The 22837-nt window shown below is 40.6% G+C and overlaps 1 protein-coding gene across 1 annotated transcript in view; it reads right to left on the bottom strand.

Annotated features, from left to right (window-relative positions):
* ANKRD1 (ankyrin repeat domain 1) overlaps positions 1–5913 on the bottom strand; it is an 8704-nt gene extending 2791 nt beyond the window's left edge. The window contains exons 1-7 of the mRNA XM_057370940.1: positions 5612–5913; positions 4339–4518; positions 2414–2551; positions 2217–2324; positions 1480–1578; positions 305–403; positions 62–160 (exon numbers count right to left, since the gene is read on the bottom strand). Of these exons, the coding sequence (XP_057226923.1) occupies positions 62–160; positions 305–403; positions 1480–1578; positions 2217–2324; positions 2414–2551; positions 4339–4518; positions 5612–5641 (753 nt within the window). The 5' untranslated portion in view covers positions 5642–5913. The remainder of the gene's footprint in view (positions 1–61; positions 161–304; positions 404–1479; positions 1579–2216; positions 2325–2413; positions 2552–4338; positions 4519–5611) is intronic.
* Positions 5914–22837: the final 16924 nt, after the last annotated feature.

Genomic DNA, 22837 nt, shown 5'->3' with positions numbered 1-22837 from the left:
GGATGCGGGCAGACGCGCGGTGCTGCCCGGCAGCTGGCGGGTCAGAGGTGTCGGTTCTTACCCTGTCCCTGGCGTTCAGATCTGCTTCGCAGGCAATGAGGTGCTCCCCGCAGTCGTACCGCCCTGTTCGCACAGCCACGTGCAACGGGGTGCTGAGCAGCTGAAGGGGCAGGGAAAGAAGAGCTCAGTGGCATGGAACAGGTAAAAACTGCTTCAAAAACTGCTGCCTAAAATTATCGACTAGGAATAAGGGTCAGCTTTTCGTCTCCATTTGAAAAAACTGCAGAGTTCCAGAAGCACGTACCTTGTCTCTTGCATTTATGTTTATCCCTTTGTCCAGTAAGAATTTCAGAACGTCCAGGTTCCCTCCCCGACATGCCCAGTGCAGAGCAGTAGAATGAAGCTTCAATAGGAGAAAGAAATAAAAAGTATTTTAGTGCATCATTATAGTAAGAAAACCCTTTTATCAAATTTCTAAATTAATCCAAAATAATTTTTATGCAGTTTAACCTAGAGCACTTCACTATGATCGCTGAGTTGTTTCTAGCTTTTATTTTGCCCTAATTTCTACAGTACTGTGAATTTCTYAGTTTTCACACTCACTGCATATTACTCCTAAAGACAGAGAACTTGGCAACGCTGCTGTGAGAGAGGATGTGTTTTGTCTCTTCTGTAAGATATGTTAACTTTATCCAGGTATGGGGCTGGCATTTGCTAGTTAATATTTTTCATTCAATATGTTTCTAAAATGCATAGAAAATGAAGCTCAAGGGGAAGAACAGTTCTCCTTAAAAAGTAAACAAACTAATCTCCAAGCTATGCAAGTCCACAAAGTTAATTAAAATCTTTTCTCTCTTCAAGATTCAGTATCTCTGCCCTGAGCTGGCTGGAGAGTGGAGGGATGTTCCTTGATGGTCCCGCTCTGCCTGTTGTTCCTCCTGTTTCTCACACCCTCCCATGAGCAAGGCTGGCCAGCGCCAACTGCTCAGCAAAGGGACAAAGAGCAGAGCAAAGGGACCAAGAGAGAAGAAAAGTAACAGCTGCAGAAAGCTGTTGATATTCAGGAACTCTTGTGGCTGGCATTCCAGAGGAGCAGGGGGCTCTCCTGAACACAGCCTTGAAATCCTGGTGGAGAATGTGCTGCCCCTGCATCCACACATGGGACAGCACCATGTCCAGCACCTGCCAGCAGGCTGAAGTGGGAGCCTGACCTCAGCTCTCTTATCCTCCCTTAGGCTTTCTTGTTTGTGGCACTCAGCTGGCCAGCACTTSTGTGTTTTCCAGCAAACATTTTGGCACGGGGAGGCAGACACTCCCTCCTGAAATCTCTTCKCAACAATGTTATTTTAAGGATAAACTTAAAAGACATTTTAAGGCCTTTTAATACTCCTCTATAAGAAGCATTTCTATAAATGCTCATCCTGGCACATACAAAACAATGAACAGCTTTTGGAAAGAGGTGTGAGTGGATGTGCATACCATGTCTTTCTGTTCTAGCTGGGCTCCAGCTTCCACCAACTTTTTCACCACCTCTAGATGTCCTTCAGAGCATGCCCTGTGCAGTGCAGTGCGTTTGTACTGGCAATTGAAACAAACCAAAGTCAGACATTWCACATGGCACAAATATATCTTTAAATCTCTTCTCCCCTCCTCCCTAGGATGATGGCAAATACATACTCCATGCTGATTGCTTTTGAGCTAATATTTTTGAGACCTGAAATCTACTCAATTTCAATAGCAACCTGATAGCTGAGAGCTGCYCACCCAGCATTTTAAAGGATGGGAGAAGTGTCTGCAGTATGGCATCTGGATTTGAAATGATGCCTGTTGAGTTCCCCATCCAACATACTATGATATGTTTTGCAAATGTGGTTTATGCATTATGGAGTATAAAGGCAGACACTTATTTCTGTTGTTCTGCAGACAAATTTCTTATCTCTTTTTCTGTAGCATTGGGAGATCACYTGTTATGGAAAATCAGGTTTTTCTGGGCACCAACATCTTTGTTTTAAATATAAAGACACCTCTTAGGTAATATGAYTTTGAAGGTTCTCAGTGGCCACTAGAAAACTTGATGTACAAAACTTCTAGCATTTATTTACTTCCCCCTGACCCTTTTTTTTCTCTCTCGTAAGGGTGGAATCTACAAAACCTCAAGATAAAAGTTATTTTTGCTCTCTTCTATAGCAGGCTTTGCATTAGGGARAAGACTGTACCTTATCACAGACATTTGGATCCCCTTTGTCTGAGAGGTATTTTTCAATTACTGGCAACTTATTCTCCAGTGCAGCTTTGAAGAATGTGGGAATATCCACAGGTCCTGTCTGATGGAAAGAATATAGAGAGCATAACTGTGTGTGGCATAAACCCTCATTAACTCTTTCCCAGAATAAGGTACTTTGAAGTAACTTACAATGACTTCTGGTTCAGGTTTCTTTAAAACAGGCACTTTCACTATCTTGCATTTTTTCTTCTTCTTCAGCTGAATAATTCTTTCAAGATCCTCCAAGTTTTCAAGTTTTGATCTGGCCTCTAGTTTCTTCTTCTTCAGCTGAAACAAATCAAGGAAGGCAGCAAGTTGAGCTGTGTGACCACCTCTCCCTTTCAGACTGCTAGGACAGTAATATGATACTATTCAGCTGAATYCAGTTAAGACTGGATTAACTTTGAAATAAATTGTCTTTTTTATTTATTTTTTTTTTTTTAATTTGCAGGTAGGGCTAATTGACCATTAGAATAAGTTGCTATCTATGTGAAAAATTGTACCTCATGGTAGTTTTTCATATACCTTTAGGCTTCTTCCTAACTTCTTTTTGAGCCATATGTCATGACATGAATTTAGACCTGGAGTCAGAAGCACTGCAGTCTCTTATGGCACAACAATTAAAAAACTTCATTTGCAGCTTATGAGAGCTGGGAAGCTCCTGCAGTTTTAGCTGACTTCTACCAAGAGATTTTCTGTAATTACTTGTTTATTATGATGCAGCCCCCGATTTATTGGAAATTAATTCTCTTTGCTTAAAAATATATACTTGAGTGAAGAACAAGGTTTAGAATGATCTTAGCTTTTCAGTCAGCAAACATTATATTTTGGTAAACTACAAAGAATGTCCTCAGTGTCCTTGATAGGGCAGATTAGTGAGTGTTTAAGACTTCTCCAAGCCTGCTTATAAAAAGTATCTGCATATGAAGTCAGTGTGGGGCACTGCTGTCACCAAGGGCAAATGTGTTGCCTGAACTGAGATCCCATGAGGTGTCCTTGACTTCAGAAGGGAGATTCACAAACAAAGGGTAACTCAGGGTGAATACAGAAACAGATTCTGTCCCATGGTGTGAATAAGGGTAAATTCACTGGTAACACCTTGTCATATGGTATGCAGTTTTGTCAACTCTGTTCTTATTTAGGTTATTTCCACCTCTTCTTTTTATTGTTCTCTGCATTTGTTGTTTGATCTGCAGATCATTGGCCTAATGGAAAATAATTATGCTGACTGCAGATCATCTGGAAACCCACAAAATTCTTAGGAACCTGCTTTGAAGGAACTCAGAAAAACCTCTGAAGCAAGTAATGATGTGTCTGTTGAAATTAAAGCAGTAGTTTTTGTTCTAATGTTTCTGAGACTGACTTTCTCACTCTTCAATTTTTAGAACAAAGTCTTATTCCCCTGACAGTAAAACTTTATCATTTCCAAACCACTTTAAATTTCTAGGCCAGTTGATTGCTTATTCACAAAAAAATTTAAGATATTAMAGATACTGTTTTGGGAGGAAAAAGCATCAATTCTTAGGGATTGAGGGAAAATTTTTGTGCTCCAGGAATAGAAAATGCTGCTTTTCTGTAGACTAGTATGAGTTACATTTRTAACTGTTTTCCCCAAATGTTCTAATAAGCGTAATACTGTGTTTTGATAAAAAACATTTCCATGGTATATCAGGCTTCAGAAATGCACTCTTACATCTTTTGTGGGTTAGCTCTTTATGGTAGCAGTGATTAGGTGTGCAAGCTGAAGGTGTCTCCCTGGCTCTGATTGCACCCCTCTCACTGACAGCCAGCAGCAGGTGACTCCTGGGCAGCAGGAGCCCTCACAGGTTCAGTCAGGCAGTATAGGGGATGTTTYAGGTTCTGCCTCAAAATGCTGCTGCCTGTACCCACAGGCTACAGAGGTGAACAGATCTCCGTGGTCTTCAGTGGACTTTAGACCAACCTCCTTTCATGGTGGTCTCCCAAGGGTTTTTCTAGCTCACCATGCATGTACTTCTAACTCAGAAAGAGGCAAAGTGTCAAGGACTGCAGCACACACAATACTAAGAATCCAAGCAGAAAATCCAAGAGCCTACCTCTGCTTCTAGTTTTTTCTCCTTCTCATAAGCCAGATCACCTCGGGTCAATGAGTGCACCGGGATCGTCTTTAGGTCCTCCTGCTTCTCTAACCTTACAGCAGCTTCATACTCTCCATTCTTGAAGTCCTCAGGGAGGAAGCTGCCCATCTCTTTATCATCCACCTTCTTCCCAGTAACCTGGAAATGCAAACATGGGTTACCTAGGACTGATTRCACCTCATTCCTGCCCTCTCTTGGAGTGTATGACAGCCAGGACAGGCCATTCTGCTTGTGCCTAACAGCTAAATCAGGTTGCTGAGTAATTTCAAGGCTGGTTTTATCCATTGCTGTCAGTACCAAAGTCTCATTTATAGCAGAATGGCAGAGGCTATGTGGTGTGGTGCAGCAGCACAGCTTTCAACAGTTTTCAGAAATATTTCTGATGCCCAATTAAGTGTTTCCAAAGAGATAACTTGTTAAACTTAACATGTTGTGTATTTTGAAAGTAGTTCAGTATCTTCATGTGGTCTAGACTGTCTTTCTGATTACCTTGTAAAATTGTATTCATTGTAGGGTCTAATACAGAAGAAACTGTCAGGGCCTTGCCAAAGAATTTAAGAAAGCATTAAGTAGTTAGGCAGTTGTATCTTAACGTAGCCATGTGGGAAAATAAAAGCAGTGTTTTACTGATTCATTCCTGTTTTCCCAGTTTCTCAATCAGATCAGACATTCTTATGCAGAATCCTGCAGAGGAATGTCCCATTACTCGTGGTCTAGACATTATTTTTCAAAGACTCTTAAACATCATGAATAGCAGTGGCTGTGGGAACTGTTTTTTAGTATTAGAAAACAATACTATTATTAAGCTTTTCATTTAATATTATAAAATACTTCCATTTCCCTGCATTAATATGTTGTCCCAGTCCCTTATTAGATTGAAATTACTCAGTGTGGTAATAAGATTACTGGCTTCTAAAAAACATAAATTAAAATCAAGCACAAAGTCAAATAAATAGCTACACATTGGCTGGTCTTTTCCTAGTGAACTGTGCTGTGATGCCAAATCCAACCAACTGTGTAGTTGTATCTATGGTGAGACCCTTTCCCAAGGAAAAGTTAAAATGAAAATGTAATAGGGTAACAAACAGGGTATAAGGTCTTGCACCTAGAGCACAGCAGCGCTGGTAACCTGCTAAATTCATGATCCACAAAAGTCATCTTTCTCTGCCTGGTCTAATGACAATCTAGAAAGAAAAGTAATTGTGAGTAAATGAGAGAAGGTTGCACCTACCAGCTCTTCTACTTTCATCATCATGGTCATGTTTGCTGGCGTTGGAGGGCTGTGCTCCTGTATGGCTGAAAGCTCCCAGGGCTCAGGCCAGCTCTGCRGGGACCTCCACGCTCACTGCATTTATATATCTTTGGGAGAACGGTGCTTGAATGAGATAATCTTCCAACCTGGGAATCCAAGTATGCCTCTTGCGCCTGCCAGCTGAGAGGTGCTTCACGCTCATTCCAGACACGTTAACGAGCCAGATCTGGTGTCCAGGCAGGGAAGGGGCGTCAGTTGGGCTGGAAGGGTGAGAGCCCCGCAGTCTGACCACACCAGTATGGGAATCGGAATGAAATGTGAGCTCATCATTCCTTTGGCAATGACTGCACTGCTCAGCAATGCGAGTCATTCTGTGCTCCCAGTGCCCACTAGGACAGCTGTCTGTCGATACAGCGTTATAACTTCATCTTCTTCTTTTTTTCTTTTTTTTAAATTGACATTCAGATGACTGTAATACACTGGAAAGGGTAAGTGGCTTATGTACAATGCYCATGGCAATAACTTGCTGATAAATAGATTATTACTTCTAAAGTCTCAAAAAGCCATTATTTTCATTGCTATTTATTCTTGGMTGATAAACACTTTTAGGGGAAAGGCTTTTTCTCATCATGATGACAGTCTTCTATATTTGTTGGAAGGAATTCTCTGAAGGGATTACTATACCAGAATGATGTCTCTGGTGCTAAAAGGACCTATGACATGATCACTTACAATTAGTGTAAGATATCAAAACAGTAAGATTTGCATTTTTCTGGACCTTTATCAGTGATCATAAGCCAAATAATAAATTATGCCCTTTCACGCAAAAGAAAAAAAAAAGGCAAGCTTAATACTTTTTTCTCAGRCAGTATTTTCTTTCTGGATATGAGAGAATAGGGGCCCAGAAGTGATTTGTTAATTTTTTAGYGTAAGATGAGATACACACAATATGTGCAGATGATGTGTGTGTTTTGGGAAAAAAGCTATTGARTCCTTTGGGAAAGCTTTTCTTATGCCATGAATCAGAGTTGTCTGGAATCAGGAGAATGATCACCAGCAGAAGGCAGTTTTATAAGAGGAAGATGCACTAATCTGTGCATTCAAAGAGTGTGGATAAATGCCAAGGAACATCAGCTCTGTGAYTGTGCAATGCTTGGAGCTCCTGCCCGGTGAGATATGCAGGTCACCTGGCTGAAATGAATACAGCAGCTCAGGTGCTTCCAGCACCACATGTCYACAAGTGCTTCACCAAATCAAGCCCTGTCTCGGGTGTTGTTTGTATCATTAGCATCATTAGCACGCTGCATTCCTGACATTGACCTTTCAAGGTGTCTCTCCTCTGAACTATCCCCCGGTAATCTGAGTACACCCAAACTTGCCCTCTGGTGCCCATCATACCTATGCCCTCCCTTTCCCTGAAATGAAGCTGGACATCAGGTGGCTCCTTTACYACTCAGAATATATATGACATTAGAGGATGAGTCCCAGAACGAAAATAGAGTATGTGCTAGCAAGACAACCTTTCAGAACATTTTTTTCCAAACTCAAGTACAGCAAMGCTATCATTCCCCCCTAGTGGTATGCTCTGAGTCCCAGTGCCAGGCTTCTTTTCACTGCAGGTTTGTACTCCTATAAAATGTTTCTATGACAAGAGGCAGCTCTGGCTTTTTCTTGTGTTGTAACAGTTTACCATAATCTGTTCGGTTTTGTGACTCTTATTTGGGAGATTGTCTTTAAATCACCAGCCTTAACAGGATGGCTGCAGAGAGTGCTTCTGATGTAGTGGGAACAGAAAATGCAGATGCAGAAAGAGAAATGCAGAGGTTTGATTTTAGAACAAAAACTCTTGAAGGAACTGTGAGCTTCCTCTGGACTTGTTATTTTTTTTAAGTTTACTTTTCTTTTTTTTTTTTTTTTTTTTTTTTTTTTTTTTTTTTTTTTTTTTTTTTTTTTTTTTTTTTTTTTTTTTTTTTTTTTTTTTTTTTTTTTTTTTTTTTGCTTTCCCTTGTTGTTTTTTAACAGCCTGATATTTAAAACTGACTCATCAAAACCTAAAGTGGAAGTTTTAAGTGGATAGATCTTCCTCTTCAAATCATACATAAATCCAGAGCCAGAGTAGCTTTACAGGAAACCTCAATGCTCTGAGGGGAAACAGAAACCAAGTTCTCACAAGTGCTACCAAAACACCACAGCTTATTTATCTTTAAAGCATCCCATCCCYGATGACTAAAGAAATAATAAAGAACAGAATATGCTGTGATTATCCCAAGTTAAAATAGTGGCACCCAGAAACCCACTTGAACCAAAGGCTGGGATCTGAATCAACCTAACGGTAAATGCTTTTAAGCTAAAGGTCATGTAAACAAAGGCAACACTATTGAAATTGCAGAAATGCACTGATTCATATCAGCTAAGACTCTTGGCTTATCACTATTGCTTAATATTGGAGGGGAAATAGTATAATGAGCTTGTAACCTTGTACTGGACTGTAAGCACTCAATCACCTTTCATCAAGTGATTTCTCATTAAGGTGGTAATAGCAGATGGTCAGTGGGTGATGTGTTACAGGAATCTGGAAAACTCTTGCCACTCCACTGACGACAAGGGCAGAGCCATCATCTGCAAGGTGTAAGGCAACTGGATATTGTCACCAAAATCCTACACGAACCAAACACAAAAGGGCAGCAGGCTCAGCAAGACAGGGAKAAAACTGTGGCACACCCTGTTCCCTGCTACCAAAAAGGAACTGTCTGACTAAAGAACRTTTGTAATTACTTTTTTTAAGTGGTTAATGGTAGAGTGAAAGTATCATGTGTTATACAAATGATATCGTCACCTCCTGTCAAGTGTGCCACCATCGTGTTTTCAATGGTGTCACTGCTCTACTCATCTATCTTACATTTTCCAGCACTCTGCCCTTGGTCTGTCCATGCATCCACAAATGCTGCCCTTGAATGCCACTGTGCCTGGCTGGCTGTTGTCCTTTTCCTACTGCTGGGTAAGTAAAAGTATGAAAAAATCAGTTGCTGGAGAGTGGTTGTACACCTAAAAGGTCATTGAGCCAGCAAACTGTTCCACATGTGTGCAGCCAAACATGAATTCATAACCAAGGTACACAGAAGAAGTAGCAATCCATAGGTTACTCCTCCTGRATTGGTGATGTATTGGTGTATAATGGCTTGTTTAATTTGCAGTTTGTGTGGGCACCCCGCGTGCCTTGCCTATATCCCCGTGCTGCAGAGCAGTATGTAATTGCAAAATGCAAGAAATAMATTTATTTCCTCCTCTTTCTTTTTAGCTATTGGTTTTCTGTAAAAGGCAGGAAACACTTGTATTTGTCTAACATATACTCTTGGGTACTTTTGTCAAAAAGTTATATGAAAATTATACCAATCATGTTCTAACWTTTTCAACATAGTGATATATATATGTCTACCTGCTTTTTATGAAGTCATCAGGGAATTGCTACATCATCTCTTTAGAGACTACTTTTATCAATGTTTATTTTTGTGTCTATAACTGCTAAAGGGAAGTACATTGTCTCCTTAGAGGAAAAAAATCCCCCAAAACTTTTTCACCTAGGAATATTAAGCTAGTCAAGCAAGCAAGTCAAAATTAGAATGTAAGAAATTATTGAATTAAAAGATGAGGTTACAACTCAATTTCTTCAGATTGTTATTGAAGAAACAAAGAATTCATAATCTCACAGATTGGCGGTCTGGACAACACAGTTCTCTGGTRCCAAAACTCAAACCAGCARTGAGTKAATATTTGCATCACTTAGGATAAGCTTTTAAAAAGCCTCTTCAAACTACATAAGGGTGAGGATTTCACATAACAGAAAAAATTATACAACTGTGATTTCTATTTCAAAACAAGGTATTTCAATGTATCTGAACTTTAYCATAATGGCATTTCTACAGCATGTGAATCTGGATAATTCATCTTAATGGATCTCAGCAAAAATGTCAGAAGGGTTGTTATCTGTGCTCAGATGGGTTTATTTACTGCTTTTCTAGTTAGCARTATAGCTCAGGGTCCTGCTGCTCCAGCACACCTGGCTGATGCTGTTCACATAACCTCTGACTACATTTTTGTGTGGTAGATGTACATTATTTCCTCAGCTACTRTGAAGAGGATTTTCAGTGAAAGTGTGCAGTTGTCTTAAAGGTTTTTGACATTCAGGAATACTCCAGAACAACTCCAAGTCAGGCAGGAAAGGAAAAGTGCTGGAAGTAAAGAACAGTGCCTGCAAATCCAGGCCACCTGAGCCATGATCCAGCATGGGCCACTGGCTCTGCAGCAAAGCACGGACAGTGCTTTTCAATGGCAACAAGGGAGAATTCATCTTTGCCCCAGAGAAGCTCTGGCATTTTTAAACTTTATTTTTATTTAGAATTTCACATTGTCTAACTTAAAGCCTCTAGTTATTGAATCTTGGTATAACTTTGCCTAAAAGCTCATAAGTGTCCCCTCTCATCCCAGTACTGCAATGTTCTTTTCTTCTCTGTAGGTGTAAGGGGCTGCTATAGTTTTGGGTGATAGAAACATCCCTTTCAAATGCTGCAGGACAAAATCCAGGTCCCAGCTCTCCCTCTCCCCTCTTACAGAGCAGCAGCAGCAGCTCAGGAAACACAGGAGAGCTCCATCAGGTAACAGTGCAAGATTTCACAGGCTGTACCTGAGGAAGTGATGGTCACTTGCAACTGGATGCTTCTACTTTAGGAATTCCACTCTTCAAAGATGTCAGATTTTGTGGGGGGCTCTTGACAGCAGTGACAAAATAACACCCAGCCATTGCTTTTTCTTGTAGCCTATACATTAGAGCACATGCTGAAATAGTTATCCAATAGGATTTCCAAAGYAGAATCAACCAAATTACATTCCTCCTAGGAGGAGACTTTGGAAAGTCATCAGTCCTAGTTTCTGCTCAAAACAAGGTCAAAATTGAATTCAGGAAAGGTTGTTCCAGGCTTCATCCAATAAGATCTTAAAAACCTYCAAGGACAGAGATTTCATARCCTYTCTGGSCATCCTGATCCAATGTCGGAGTATCCTCATAGCAATTTCTTTTCCCATATATGAAGTTGAAACTTCCCCACTTYCAGTTCATGATCACGGTGTCTCATTCTCTTCCCAAAAACCTCTGTAAAGAGCCTGGCTCTGCTTTCTTTGTAACCTCCTTGTATGCAGCTTTTACTGTCCCTGACACCTCATCTTCTCCAGGCTGAGCAAGTCCAGCTCTCCCAGCCATTTCTTAGTGAGTGCTCCRGCCCCCAACCATCCTGGGACTGATTCTACATCATTGTTTGGACACGTGATGAAAATACTAAACGATGTTGTACCAGGAACTGATCCTTGTGGGAATCTGCTGGAAATAGTTCCACTCGTTACTCTCACCACTTTGCAATCTGTCAGTGAGCCAACTTTTAGTTCTTCCAAAGTGCATCCTTTTAATTCCATACAATGCATGCTTTTTAATCATACCAACATACGCCATGAAATGAAATGCCTCTGGCAAGACCCGAGTAAACTGCATTGACATGAATGCTGCTCTCAACCAGACCTTTCACTCCACAAAAAGACCCTTCTTAAAACAGATTTGTTTTGCTTTCAGCCACACAGATTGGCATCAGTTTCATGTAACGTGTCTGATTCTTTCTTGATAAAGCTTTGGTTAACTCTTCCCCCTGTTTTCCTGGAACTGAGTCGGGTCAGCCAGCCTGTTGTTAACTCTTTCATCATTTTCAGACAGTCAAATCATCTTGGGAGCTAAGAAAAAACTAAAAGGAGCTTCTCTGCTTTACTGGCACTGAAGCTGGCCTGTGAGATCTTCGGATGGAGTCCAAGTGGATGCTCCACCTTAGGGAGATTCCTGCTTCTTGTGAGTAAAAGGGAGCTCAGGGAATCAAGATGATAAAGAATTGGATGGATTTTGCTTTAAAAGATGAGAAWGTTTTCGTGAAGCATTGATTTTGTAATCTCTTAGCAAAACAGTAGTGTGTCACAACTCTGTTATGAGATGTGTACTCAGGCAGCSTCTCTCTTTCACATTTATTGGAATCATATCCACTACAATGAACAGCTTGAGGAGATTTTTGAAATAACTATTACCTGGAAAAAATAAGCCTTTCATATTTTTGTTTYGGCAGGGAGAAAAGGTTTGTTGTTTTGGGGTCTGTTTTTGCTTTTAAAATATTGCAATTAAAATGTAAATGCATAAATCTGCTTCAAATTAAATTTGCTGAAAAGCTATTTCTCCCCTTTCATGAGGTGAGATTTCACTCTCGGTGAGATACCATTGGATTTTTATCCAAGCTATTTTTAACAAATATCTCCTTTGGTTGTGATAATACTAGTGGAGTGGAAAAACATTGATGCAAATTTGGAATTACATTACATCATATGTGGGTCATCTTCTTTGGGCTAGAGGGTAAGTATTCCTGTGCTTGCAATTTAGATGAGAAAATAAATTTTTTTGGTCAGTTTTTTATAGGTATACAGCATATACTAAAAAACAAGGTTGAGTTTTATTTTAGAGAAGAGAGCAAGTAAAAAATCAACAAAAAAGGCAAGCGAAAAACCCCAAATGCACCTCTTCCTCCAAAGTTTCATAATCAGAGACTAATTTATGTCAAATGATGAATTTAGAGTAAAACCTTGTGCCCTTCAGTAACATGGAAGTTTTACAGGAGTCTGTTATGAGGCTGGCACAGGATTTCCTTGTTCTGTTTCATTTCAGGTTCAGAAAATGTAGGGACTACATGCAAAAGGAGCAAAGGGGAGTGAAATATCTAAGTTGGTTTCTCTGGGTCTGCAAACTGCAAAACCTTCATCTGCAGACACTACTTTTAGTAAGTTACTATTTGAAAAGGGAAAATACTGAAAATTTCCTCCATTGCTATTTTGTCTCAGCAAAGGCATCTTCACCCCACAGCCAGCTGGATAAGGAGACCATGGGGTAGGCCTTTCCCCACAAAAATTGTTATCCAAAGGAGCTAGAGAGGTGACTAAGCTGTGACCAGGACCTGAAGCTCTGCATTTCTAACATAACCTGTGAGAYATTTTCTATGAGCTCTGCTTCCTTTTTCATGTCTTTTTAGACCATTTGTGTGGCAAGGACAGTTTAAGCATATGCTGTTCTCACCCTGATATCATAAAGAGAGAAGATMCTTCTATTCCCTCCACCATGGGTGTCAAGGGAGAGGGTGCAGGATGGCATTAATCCAAATAAGACATTACATTTAATCGTGAAGAAATGTAAAAACAAATATGCACTTTACTTTTTCTCATGGATATGAGGGAAAACTAAGAAACTGAGATACTGAAGGGCATTCTTTTGCCAGGGGCCAGTTTTTCAGATGGCCAAGGCTTGTGGGTGGGTGACCATGGGAATGATTACATTCCCAGAGGTTCCTGTCTGAACGTCAATTCTCTGACAATTGCATTCAGACCACTGGGTTGTCTTTATTTCAAGAGAATGGCCAGTAAATTCTGTTGAGTAACCCCGTGTTTYTATATGGTGGTGCGTGATGAGGAAGGGAAAAGGCATTGCTTGAGTCATGGTGAAATGAGAAATCATCAGGGTCTTTGCCAAGAAACTGCAGCTTGTGAAACATAGCACAGTTTGGCTACTTGTTTTGTTTTCTTCATACAGTCTCTCTGCAGTTCTTAGTTTTGGCAGAAAGTGGAAGAGAAATATTGAAACATTGTATTTCTAAATCCCACTGGGCTCCTGGCTTTCCTGAAGCAAGGAAGTGTTGGGCATCTCTGACACACTACAGCTTTGAATCCCAGCTCAAACAGGTATAAAAAAAACTTTTTCATTTTCTTTTTCAACCTTCTTAAGCCTTATTTGTCAGAGGCCAAACACATGCTCACAGTTTGAATTCTTGGTGTGCTGGCTCAGAATGCCAGACTGCTGAGTGTAGAACCAGATAGAGGTGAATTTGTGGTTATCCTTGCAATTTCCTTTTGGGCTTTCCTCTTTTAGCGTTTAATCACAGAAATCAGTAGAAATGTTTTCCCTGTCTTTTGAAGGAAAAAAAATTCATTTGCGATGTATATGACGTTTGTCATTTCCTGTCAGAGAACCCTACCACGTGACTTAGAGATTTTCACAGATGGAAGATGTATGACTTGCTGCTTTGATCAAAACCCAGTCAATCAATAAATCAGGAGCAAGGGAAAAATTGTACTCCAAAAAAACAAAAAAAAAAAAAAAAAAAGCACTGCCATGTGTTTTGAACATCTACCCAGTGCTAAGAACAATTTTGGTGTATTCTAAATCTTAAAGTGGTTATTTGATTTTTGAGGGCTACTGCCATGTGCAGCCTCTATCCCAGAAGCACAAACACAGGGACTCACACACAGACTCTGTAATACCACTTCTAGGAAAATTTGAAGAAATGAATCCCAACAATATGCATCCATGCTTCCCTCAGCTTCATGACTGCGATTTCATGGAACCTTGAGTAGTTTATTGCTGATGGAGCTGGGAATCATGCTCTTCTCACTAAGGATTTTTAAGGCAGGAAGAGCACCACATTCTACATCAACTATAAATTATTGATGAGAGGACAAAAGCATCTTCTCATCAGCAATAAGTGTTTGGTAGAATGAGCTCTCAAGGCATTACAGCATCCCTCAGTAACACAGTGCTGTGAAGCAGACCTCGGGCCAGTTGGACCAAATGGATTAAACCCAGGTAAAACATTAGATCCCCTCAGTGCCTGCTGATTGAGAAAGYCAATTCTACTACAAAAAGCACTTTGCAAGTGCAGAAGATTTTCTACTTACGGTTCGTACAACCAGGAACTAGTGGGGGAAAATGGTAGATTTTAACCTTCAGACGAAAATGTGTAGATGCAGCAGTTTCCACACRGAAAACATAAGGTCATAGCACCAGACCTGACTTTTACTGTCTGAACAATTTTTTTAGAATTGAGGAGTAGTCACATGAAGGTGATTTTTCCAAGGACAGAATTTCTAGACAATGGCAGCATTAAAATGACCAGATTTTAATTGCCTTACATTGAGCACCAAGTAATTCTGTGGTCCCAATCACTGAAAAATGCATGTTGGGGTCTTGTGTCTCTGCTGCTGAAGGGAAACAGTCATAATGCATCTTCCCATGCTAACTGCAATTTAACAAATAAAAAAGAAAAAAAGAGGGCAACTTYTATACTTAATATAACATGATGAAAGCATATTCACATTTGTAATAAATTATGACTTTACTGCTTAATTTTCCATTGACTTTTCAAAGAACTACTTTTTTTTACAAAGCTACACTAGCAATAGTGCACGTGCTCATTATGTTCTTGGGCAAGAAATTATTCTAGAAAATAGATGAAAGCAAATCCRGTTTTGCTTTTCCCTTTATTACAAKTTGGTAAATACATAGTTATCAACTCAAGAAAAGCAGCAGCCTTGCTGTCTGGGTTATCTCTATTTTTTTGCTTCAGTGTGTCACCTCGTCTTTCTAAAATTTATACCACCTTCACCCAAATAACCTGTCCCCCATCAGAATTTTTGATACATGCATGAAAATAATGATTGCATGTTTCTTTGGTGGCTGGTTGTAACAGAATAAAGACATTAAAAAATCTGTCTTTTTTGCCAGGTAATTTATAAATAAAACCAGGAAAACATAGTAATACCTTGAGTATGGGGTTAAAATGTAATTTTATTTGTTTTTAATTGCAGCTATACATTTGAAAAGGGCACTTTTCTCAAAGTATCCTATTTTTCTTTGATCTAACTGTAATTTATTGAGTGCAGTTTCCACTGGCATCTGTAATCTTTCTTAAATCCCTCTATGCATTCCACTTTCTTCCAGGCTGGCCTTTTTCTGTCCATCATGGTGAACATATTCTCCCTTTTGTTTATGTGTGCATCTTCCAGTTGTCTCCATTGGWGTTACAGGCACTCACATACAAATGAGTAGTCCTTTGAAGTGTATGTTTCCTTTGTATTTTGTTTCGCATGATCACTAATTAATAAGATTATTTGCCACTCAGGGAGATCTCAGTTATCTATATTAATGGAGCCTTTAGAATGGGGGAGGGGAAAAAACCCCAAACATTTTCTTGCATGTTGCTGTCTWACAATAATGGCAGGGACATGTAGCTGCTTTCACCAAGTGATAGAGTTTCATTTGCATCCTTATGATATTTTTATGTAAAGAAAGACCAAAATGGAAAGTTTCAAGCCTTTAAAATGTTGCCTCTGTCACGTGCAAATGTTAAGATAACTGACCCTGGCAAACTGAACCAATCCCATGGCTGTTTTGTACTCACAAAGTGAGTACTTGTCCTTACACAGATGAGGCATTTTGCATTGATGGACGGTCCCAAAACCATCGACTTGGTACAGGAGTCCTCCAGTGAACTGTGCACTTCTGAAAAAGGGTATCTAATACACTCTGAGACCACAGCACCCATTTCTTACTGAAAATAAAACCAAGTACAGTGGGCTGTAGCAATTCCTTAGCTATCAGAAATCACCAGGGGGTCAGATACCAAGATAGAATCAGGAAACCTGCAGGCTCTCAGTCTGAGACATTCATTACAAAGTTTCAGATGGGTGGAGTCAGTCCATGTGGTGCCTATGGATTTTTTTTTTAAGTATAAGCCTAAAAATACAAAACTGAACAAATGAATATTTTAAATTTTTGTACTTCCAACATTTAATTCAAGGAAATAATGCAAAGGTTTTGGGATGAAATTTTCCCCATGCATTTTAGGATATTCTATTTGTCTTTCTAGGCAGTATACTTTTCAGTTCACAACTTGTATTAYTTTAAGTCTATTGCCTAAAATCCACAATTTCCTGAGATGCCGTAGATGACTTTGAAGAATACCCAATATCCACTCTGATTTTCAAGTGACTACAACCCAGCTGCCTGAAGCTAATATGTCCAAAACAGAGATGAAACTTACAGAAGAAGCCCTCGAGCTATTCCATTGCAACATAAGAGCACCATCAGTTAAAAACAGAAATCCCAAAATCATAAGTTAGTCTGCCTTTTGAAAACCCAGTAACCATGAAATAGATGCTACCTTCAGCATTTTCACCTTTTCAGAAGGTTGTGCCACAGTTGTCCTGGACTTGATCCTGGGTGCCTCTGTTTCCTTAAAATGAAAACCAACCATTTCACCCTCTTTGACAAGCACACAGCAGATTTATCCCACTTTTGTCCTGCTGGCTGTGTGCTGTCAACCAGTGATGTGGTTCATGAAGAACTGTCCCAGGAAGCAGAGCATCCATATRGAAATCATCCCTAGGATGCAATAATATTTCCCCAAACCACCATGCTGAAGTGCACAACTTGTCCCTGTGCCAAGGCTTTTTACGTCCCTTTAAGAACAGTCCTTTCCTAAGTCAACTAAACAAAAAAAAAACCAAAAAAACAAACAAAACAAAACAAAACAAAACAAAACAAAAAAAGTCAACAGCAAGAATTCCAGCTGAGAGGAGCAAGTTACTAGTACCAGTCCTGTTCACAGGAGACAAAATGAAACTTTTTTGAGGAATCCACCAAGTGCTGCTTGTTCTAAACATAGACTTGTTTCCATAATTACCTCTTCCCATCTTGCAAGGGCAGTTTTCAGTGAGATTTTTGCTGGGCTGAACTAGTACAGAGTTGTCTTCGATCTTAGCATACTTCCTCTCTCATTAAGATGGTTTGAGCACAGGGGATGAAAGGGAATAGCTCCTAATAGTATCTTTTCAGAAATGACAAGATGTATTTATTAGTCATAATAGATGAAAGTGAGAAAGAGGAGCCAAGTAACTGTCAGAAGGATCAGCCTGAAGTGGACAAACTCAGCTACTCTGAGGAGATGAACATTGAGCTGCAAACACACCTCGTGATCAGAACAAGTGCAGCATCACCTCCACAACCTCTGGAGCTGCAGGTTCATGGAGCCACTAAATCCAGGGAAAACATGTAGGGTCAGAAGTYTGCAGAGTTTTGGCTGAGGACTAATAACCTCAGCAGCTGCGGGCTCCCCCTTCTACTGTGTCTGCACAGGGAACGCAAGACCTTCACACCAAAAATTATTCCCAGTTGCAGCTGTTAGATATTCATAACAAATGTCTAATGGCTAAAATTGTGTGCTGTGGACAGTGTCACCTTTCATGTCATATGGGGACAATTGTGTATTCTCCACTGTGGTTGGGCTGTGTCATCCTAACATCATCTGGACTGTGCTCCTAGCCCAGGGTAAGTTCTGACCCCTGCTGTGCTTTCTTTGTATCAAGTTACTGTTTTCTAACATTATAGATATACCAGAACCCAGTAGCTGCCACTGTGTCTCACTGCGGGAAGGTGTAACTGTAGTAGCCCTGCCTATGAATCGCATTGAAAYCGGGTTTGATTCCAGGTGACAGCAGGACAAGGGACATGCGTGTCCTGTCCCACAGTGCTGGCAGGTTTGTGCTTCCAAAGGCRCTGTGCCTTTAGTGCTGATGTTTGTGCCATCAGAAAACACAAACAGGATTTATTCTGTTGATGAATGGAGGGGGAAGAGCTGCTCCTGACCAATGTGAAGTTTCTGCTGGATTGCACTGAAATGCTTCTTCAGAGTCACAGAATCACAGAATATTCTGAGCTGGAAAGRACCCAYGAGGATCATTGAGYCCAGCTCTCAAGKGAATGGCCCATRCAGGGATTGAACCATGACTTTGTTAGTGCCATGATCCAACCAACTGAGCTTCGAGTAATTCTRAGTCAGTCTTCTGGGAAATGCATGCCTTTCCACCAATTTACMCTGTAGAACTAACCTGAAATAACGTTTCCATGCATCAATCAGTTTTCCAAGAGCCAGAATTTTGCAGTTTTACAATAATCTGGGTTTTTTTTTAAGATATACTAGGGTGCCACAAACAGCCTGCAGAGCTGTAAAGCACACAGAAAAGCTACTATAATGTGTAGGGGTGCAGGCCAGTGACCAAAAGTGCAATGCACCCCCAGTCAGAGCTGGGAGGGACACGCTGCACCAGCTCTGTGTGCTCCAGTGCTGTCGGGGCACTGCGCTCCTGACACYGCTGATCTGACCATAGGTCCTGTTCAGACACATCCTGGATATGCTGGACTTAGGGAAAATACTGCAACAATTCTGTGCACAGCAGCAGCTTATCTGTRTTCAACAGCCAAATRACCAGAGGTTTCTTCTTGAAGTGGTAAGTTGCATTTTGCCATCCTGATTAGGTAAAATTGGTGCATCTGATAATTTTATGTGATTGTCTGTCTTTTTCCAGCTCTAAATCTAAATTTGATGGACAGAGATCTGAACTCAGGGCCAAAGGCTCAGACAGAAGGGAAGGAAACATCACTTGCTTTATTTTCTGTGTAAGAAAAAAAATTTTAGAGCCCAGTGCCTTTCCCGTGGGAGGACAAGACACAGATGCTATCATCCTTTAACAGGTTCTGGGATTATTTTTGAAATGACAAAAACAACCAGATGAGTTCTTTCTTGTTTACAGGACAACTGCTCTCACAGAATAAATCCAGCAACAAAGGGGAGTGGCAGGGAAAGATGGATAGTATTTGGTTTCACTWACAGTCTAGTCAGATGAAAATATCCCCCCTATATCTGACCCTCAGGGTGTGTTACGGTCAAGTGAAGCCAAGTTGCATAATGCTCAGCCAAGAGAGCACCAATTTTGGACTGATGTGTTGAGGATGAGATTTATTACAGCATATTTATGTGCATAGAATCYGTATAAAGCACTGCAGTGTTTGCAATCACATACAGAAATGGCCTCATCCTGAAATGCACTGGGATCACTTGCCTGGTGCTGAGTCACTACACTCCTGGGGAGTTATTCAGAGCTGGGAGCTTTGGATATCTCAGGGTTTGCCTCATGCAGAGGGTGATGTACAGGATCCTGCTTCTCAAATGCTGACAAACCCTTCTCCCCTGCAGTTTAGTTCTAGGATTTACCATTGACATGTATTTTGTGTCCCCTTTGGTCATCACACACATAAATTAAGGTGGAATTGTTACAGAGAGATGAGGGCTAAAAGTCCTTTTTGGRGTAGTTTTGCCATAGTTAAAAGAACTTTTTCTCATGCAAAGCAGAAAAACAGTGTCTGTCCCAAGGGAAAAGTAAAAGCAGAACTTCGAGTCAGTAATGCCTCTTCCCCTTTCTCTGATGTGCATCCACCCTCTTGACATGTACTAACTCAATCTTTCACTTTATAATGAAGCAGTCCCTGAAAACATTAGGTTTCTTAACATTTACTAGAGTCTTATCTCTGAATTTGACTTGGGTTCTGTTGAAGAAAATGATCTTAGAAAACTATTGAATTCAATCTATCACTTGATTGATCTTGATTTCTAAATTCACTTACACCTGTTACAGAAGAGTATAAAATATTTTAAGGAACATTTTAGCTCAAATTCACCCTCTGAACTGCCAAGAAATAAACAGTTTACAAGAAATAATGCCACTAAGAAGGGAGAAATAACCCTAATGTTTAGCAAATTTAGGAACTTGTTGAGAATTTAAATATGTMGGTTTTGGCTTTCATGTACATTAGAAGAATCCTTCCCAGTCCCTCTGACGGTGGCATTGTGTCTTCACCTATGAATATCATAAACAGATCACACCAAATCCATTCAAAATTACCTTTCTTAAATGTACAGTCACAATATGATTCACCATGAATGYCATTATACTAAAAATAAGGGGAATGGTGATGGATTGTGTTAAATGCAAATGTACACTTTGCTATATCTGCTATTCCTTCAGTGGTTTTTTTACACCCTTTCTAACAAGACAGTGAATGTCTAATTCATAATCTCTAATCCRGGTACTATATTCTATCATATTAAGCTGTTCCTGAAATAAACCCCTCTAGTTTTGTATGTCATTTGTATTCTCCAAATCCCACCCACATAATTGGAAGCTTTTGAGGCATAGTGTGTGTGTTCATATCACAACACAAAAGACAGCTATCCACAGGCTGCAGAATTGGGGGGGGCATTAATTTACATAAGGTAGGAACTTATAAATCACCAGATACTTCTCTGTGATTTATGATTTAACATAATTTATTCACATTCACACCATATCTTCTTAAAGCAATTGGAAACACTTCAATTTGYTTATCATTGTATTTTCAATAAATGGTGTAGGAGTTTATTAGAATATTAGGAGGCATTGATCAAGAAAGCTGGTTTTAACCAGAAAAATGCCCATTACAGCTCACAGATAGTTAAAATTACAACAATCTTTATGAAGAATCATTAACTGTGTTCTTTTGTTTTAAATCCCAGCCACCCCTGTGCTCTGCTAGCAAGCTGTGCTGAACCAGGTGTTTCTGGTCAGGAGCAGGGACCAGCTGACCTTCGGTAGCTCATAAGAGAGGAGAGGAGAGCAGAGCATCTCCATGGGGGAAAGCAGGAGTGGAGCAGCTTCGAGTGACAGCAGACTCCTTGGGAGCCCTGATCTGAGGTAAGTGCTGCTTTTATTTTGGGCTACTGTTGAGGGAGATCTGCTYGCTTTGTTTATTTGCTGCAGCCTGTTTTGTGTTTAATTGTCATTTGTAACGCGCCTCACAGGAGCTGGGCTTTGAGATTACTGTCCTTGTGAGCTGAGGTGTTGTGTAGAAGTTTAGACTTCTGTTTGGATGTTTGGAATCTGTTCTTCCACTAGCTGGCTTTTGCTAGGGTGTCTGATTTTAAAAGAAAGAAAAAAGTTGGTTTAAAACTTCACAAACTTCTGTGACTCTGTAATTGAAGCTTKCCTTCTAAGAGTTCCCTGAAGTCTAAGACAGAAGATAATTCAGAAGGAGGATAGGTATAGTACCTGTTTCCTGGAGAGCAGTGAAAAAGGAGGCAATATGTGAATATAATCCTTCAGTTTGTGGGATGGACCACTTGTTGATCTTCTGCTGGAACATTTTTTATCGGGGGGTGAAGGAAAACAAAATCCTATGTTTGCTATTTTTGATGGATTTGCCTTTGTCTGCTACAGCCTTCTAGCTCCTCATTCAAAAGCATAAAAAAATCTTGACTATTCAGATGGCCAATCTAACATTTGCCAAAAAGATCCCTACCCTCTCCCTGCATAAAAACTTGCTGTAAATCTGAATTCCTTGTTGACCCCCATCTCAGGTTGCAGAAGGGATGAACTAAGAAACTACTGAGGCCTGGGGGCTGCCCTACTTCTAGAACCTTCTACCTGTTGCAACATATCTATGAAAATTACTGCAGCATATTCCAGGGGAAGGAGAAGAATGGGGTGTGGGGTGCTTGTGCTGAAATGTTCAGAGCCTCCTGCGTGTGGAGAATGCTCGTGTTTGTCTGGGGCAGGGCACGGAGGAGCTCTCAGCTGGCCCCGTGTGGCCTCTGCTCCAAGGGCTGAGCCCTGCAGGGAGCAGGTCCCTCTGTTTCTGCTCCTCTGGGAAAGGGCAGCAGTTGTTTCTGAGCAGTGCCTGCTGGCATCAGTCTGTGTTTTGACTGGGAGTGCTCCAATATCCGCCTTAATGCTTACCCGTAGGTAGTTAGGAGCATGAAAACCATTTTTAGTCGAGGTGCCAAACACAGCATATGTGAAGAAGCTTGGGTTTTTTATCCATATTTTTCTCTTTTGGTCTTGCTGCTTCACCAGTCAGAGGGATCTCCAGCAGTCTTCAGTCTCTGCCTCTCTGTAGCCACCAGCAGGTCTTTGTCAAAAGCCTGATTTTATCATTGGCTTTTCTGAGGGATTGTAGACCTACAGACAGGGCAGGGGACTGTGTGCTTTGTAGCCAGGGTGGTGTGTTGTGGCACACTCATCTCCTGAAACGTTTAAAACCATCATGAATTGTTTTGTACCCCCTGTAACTGTGTCCTGTTACTCCCGTGGCACCCAGAGCAGATGAGCTGGATGAGCAAACTGTGCTTGGCTGCCACCAGAGCCTTCCAGTGACAATCCACAGCTCCTTGGTGCAGGCASTGTCCCTGCAGACACCAATTGTTCCCTTCTTGTCCCCTGGCAGCAGCCAGGCTGCAGAGCAATAATGCACAGCAAACAGTTTGACTCATGCACACCTTTAGCCTCCCTGCTCAGCAATGAGACCTGCATTTGCACATCAGCTTACGGAAGAATGATTTCCATAGCAACAGCAAGGATATGTGGGATAGCATGAATGCTGCCTCGAGAGCATAGAAAGCACCTTCTTAAGAAATTACTGACTACACAGGCTCT

This window comes from Malurus melanocephalus, unplaced genomic scaffold (genome assembly GCF_030028575.1).
Source record: "Malurus melanocephalus ecotype Western Australia unplaced genomic scaffold, MMel_1.1 scaffold_137, whole genome shotgun sequence".
Lineage (NCBI taxonomy): Eukaryota > Metazoa > Chordata > Aves > Passeriformes > Maluridae > Malurus > Malurus melanocephalus.
The sequence above is the reverse complement of the archived record's forward strand: the minus strand, read 5'-3'. Positions and strand labels throughout refer to the sequence as shown.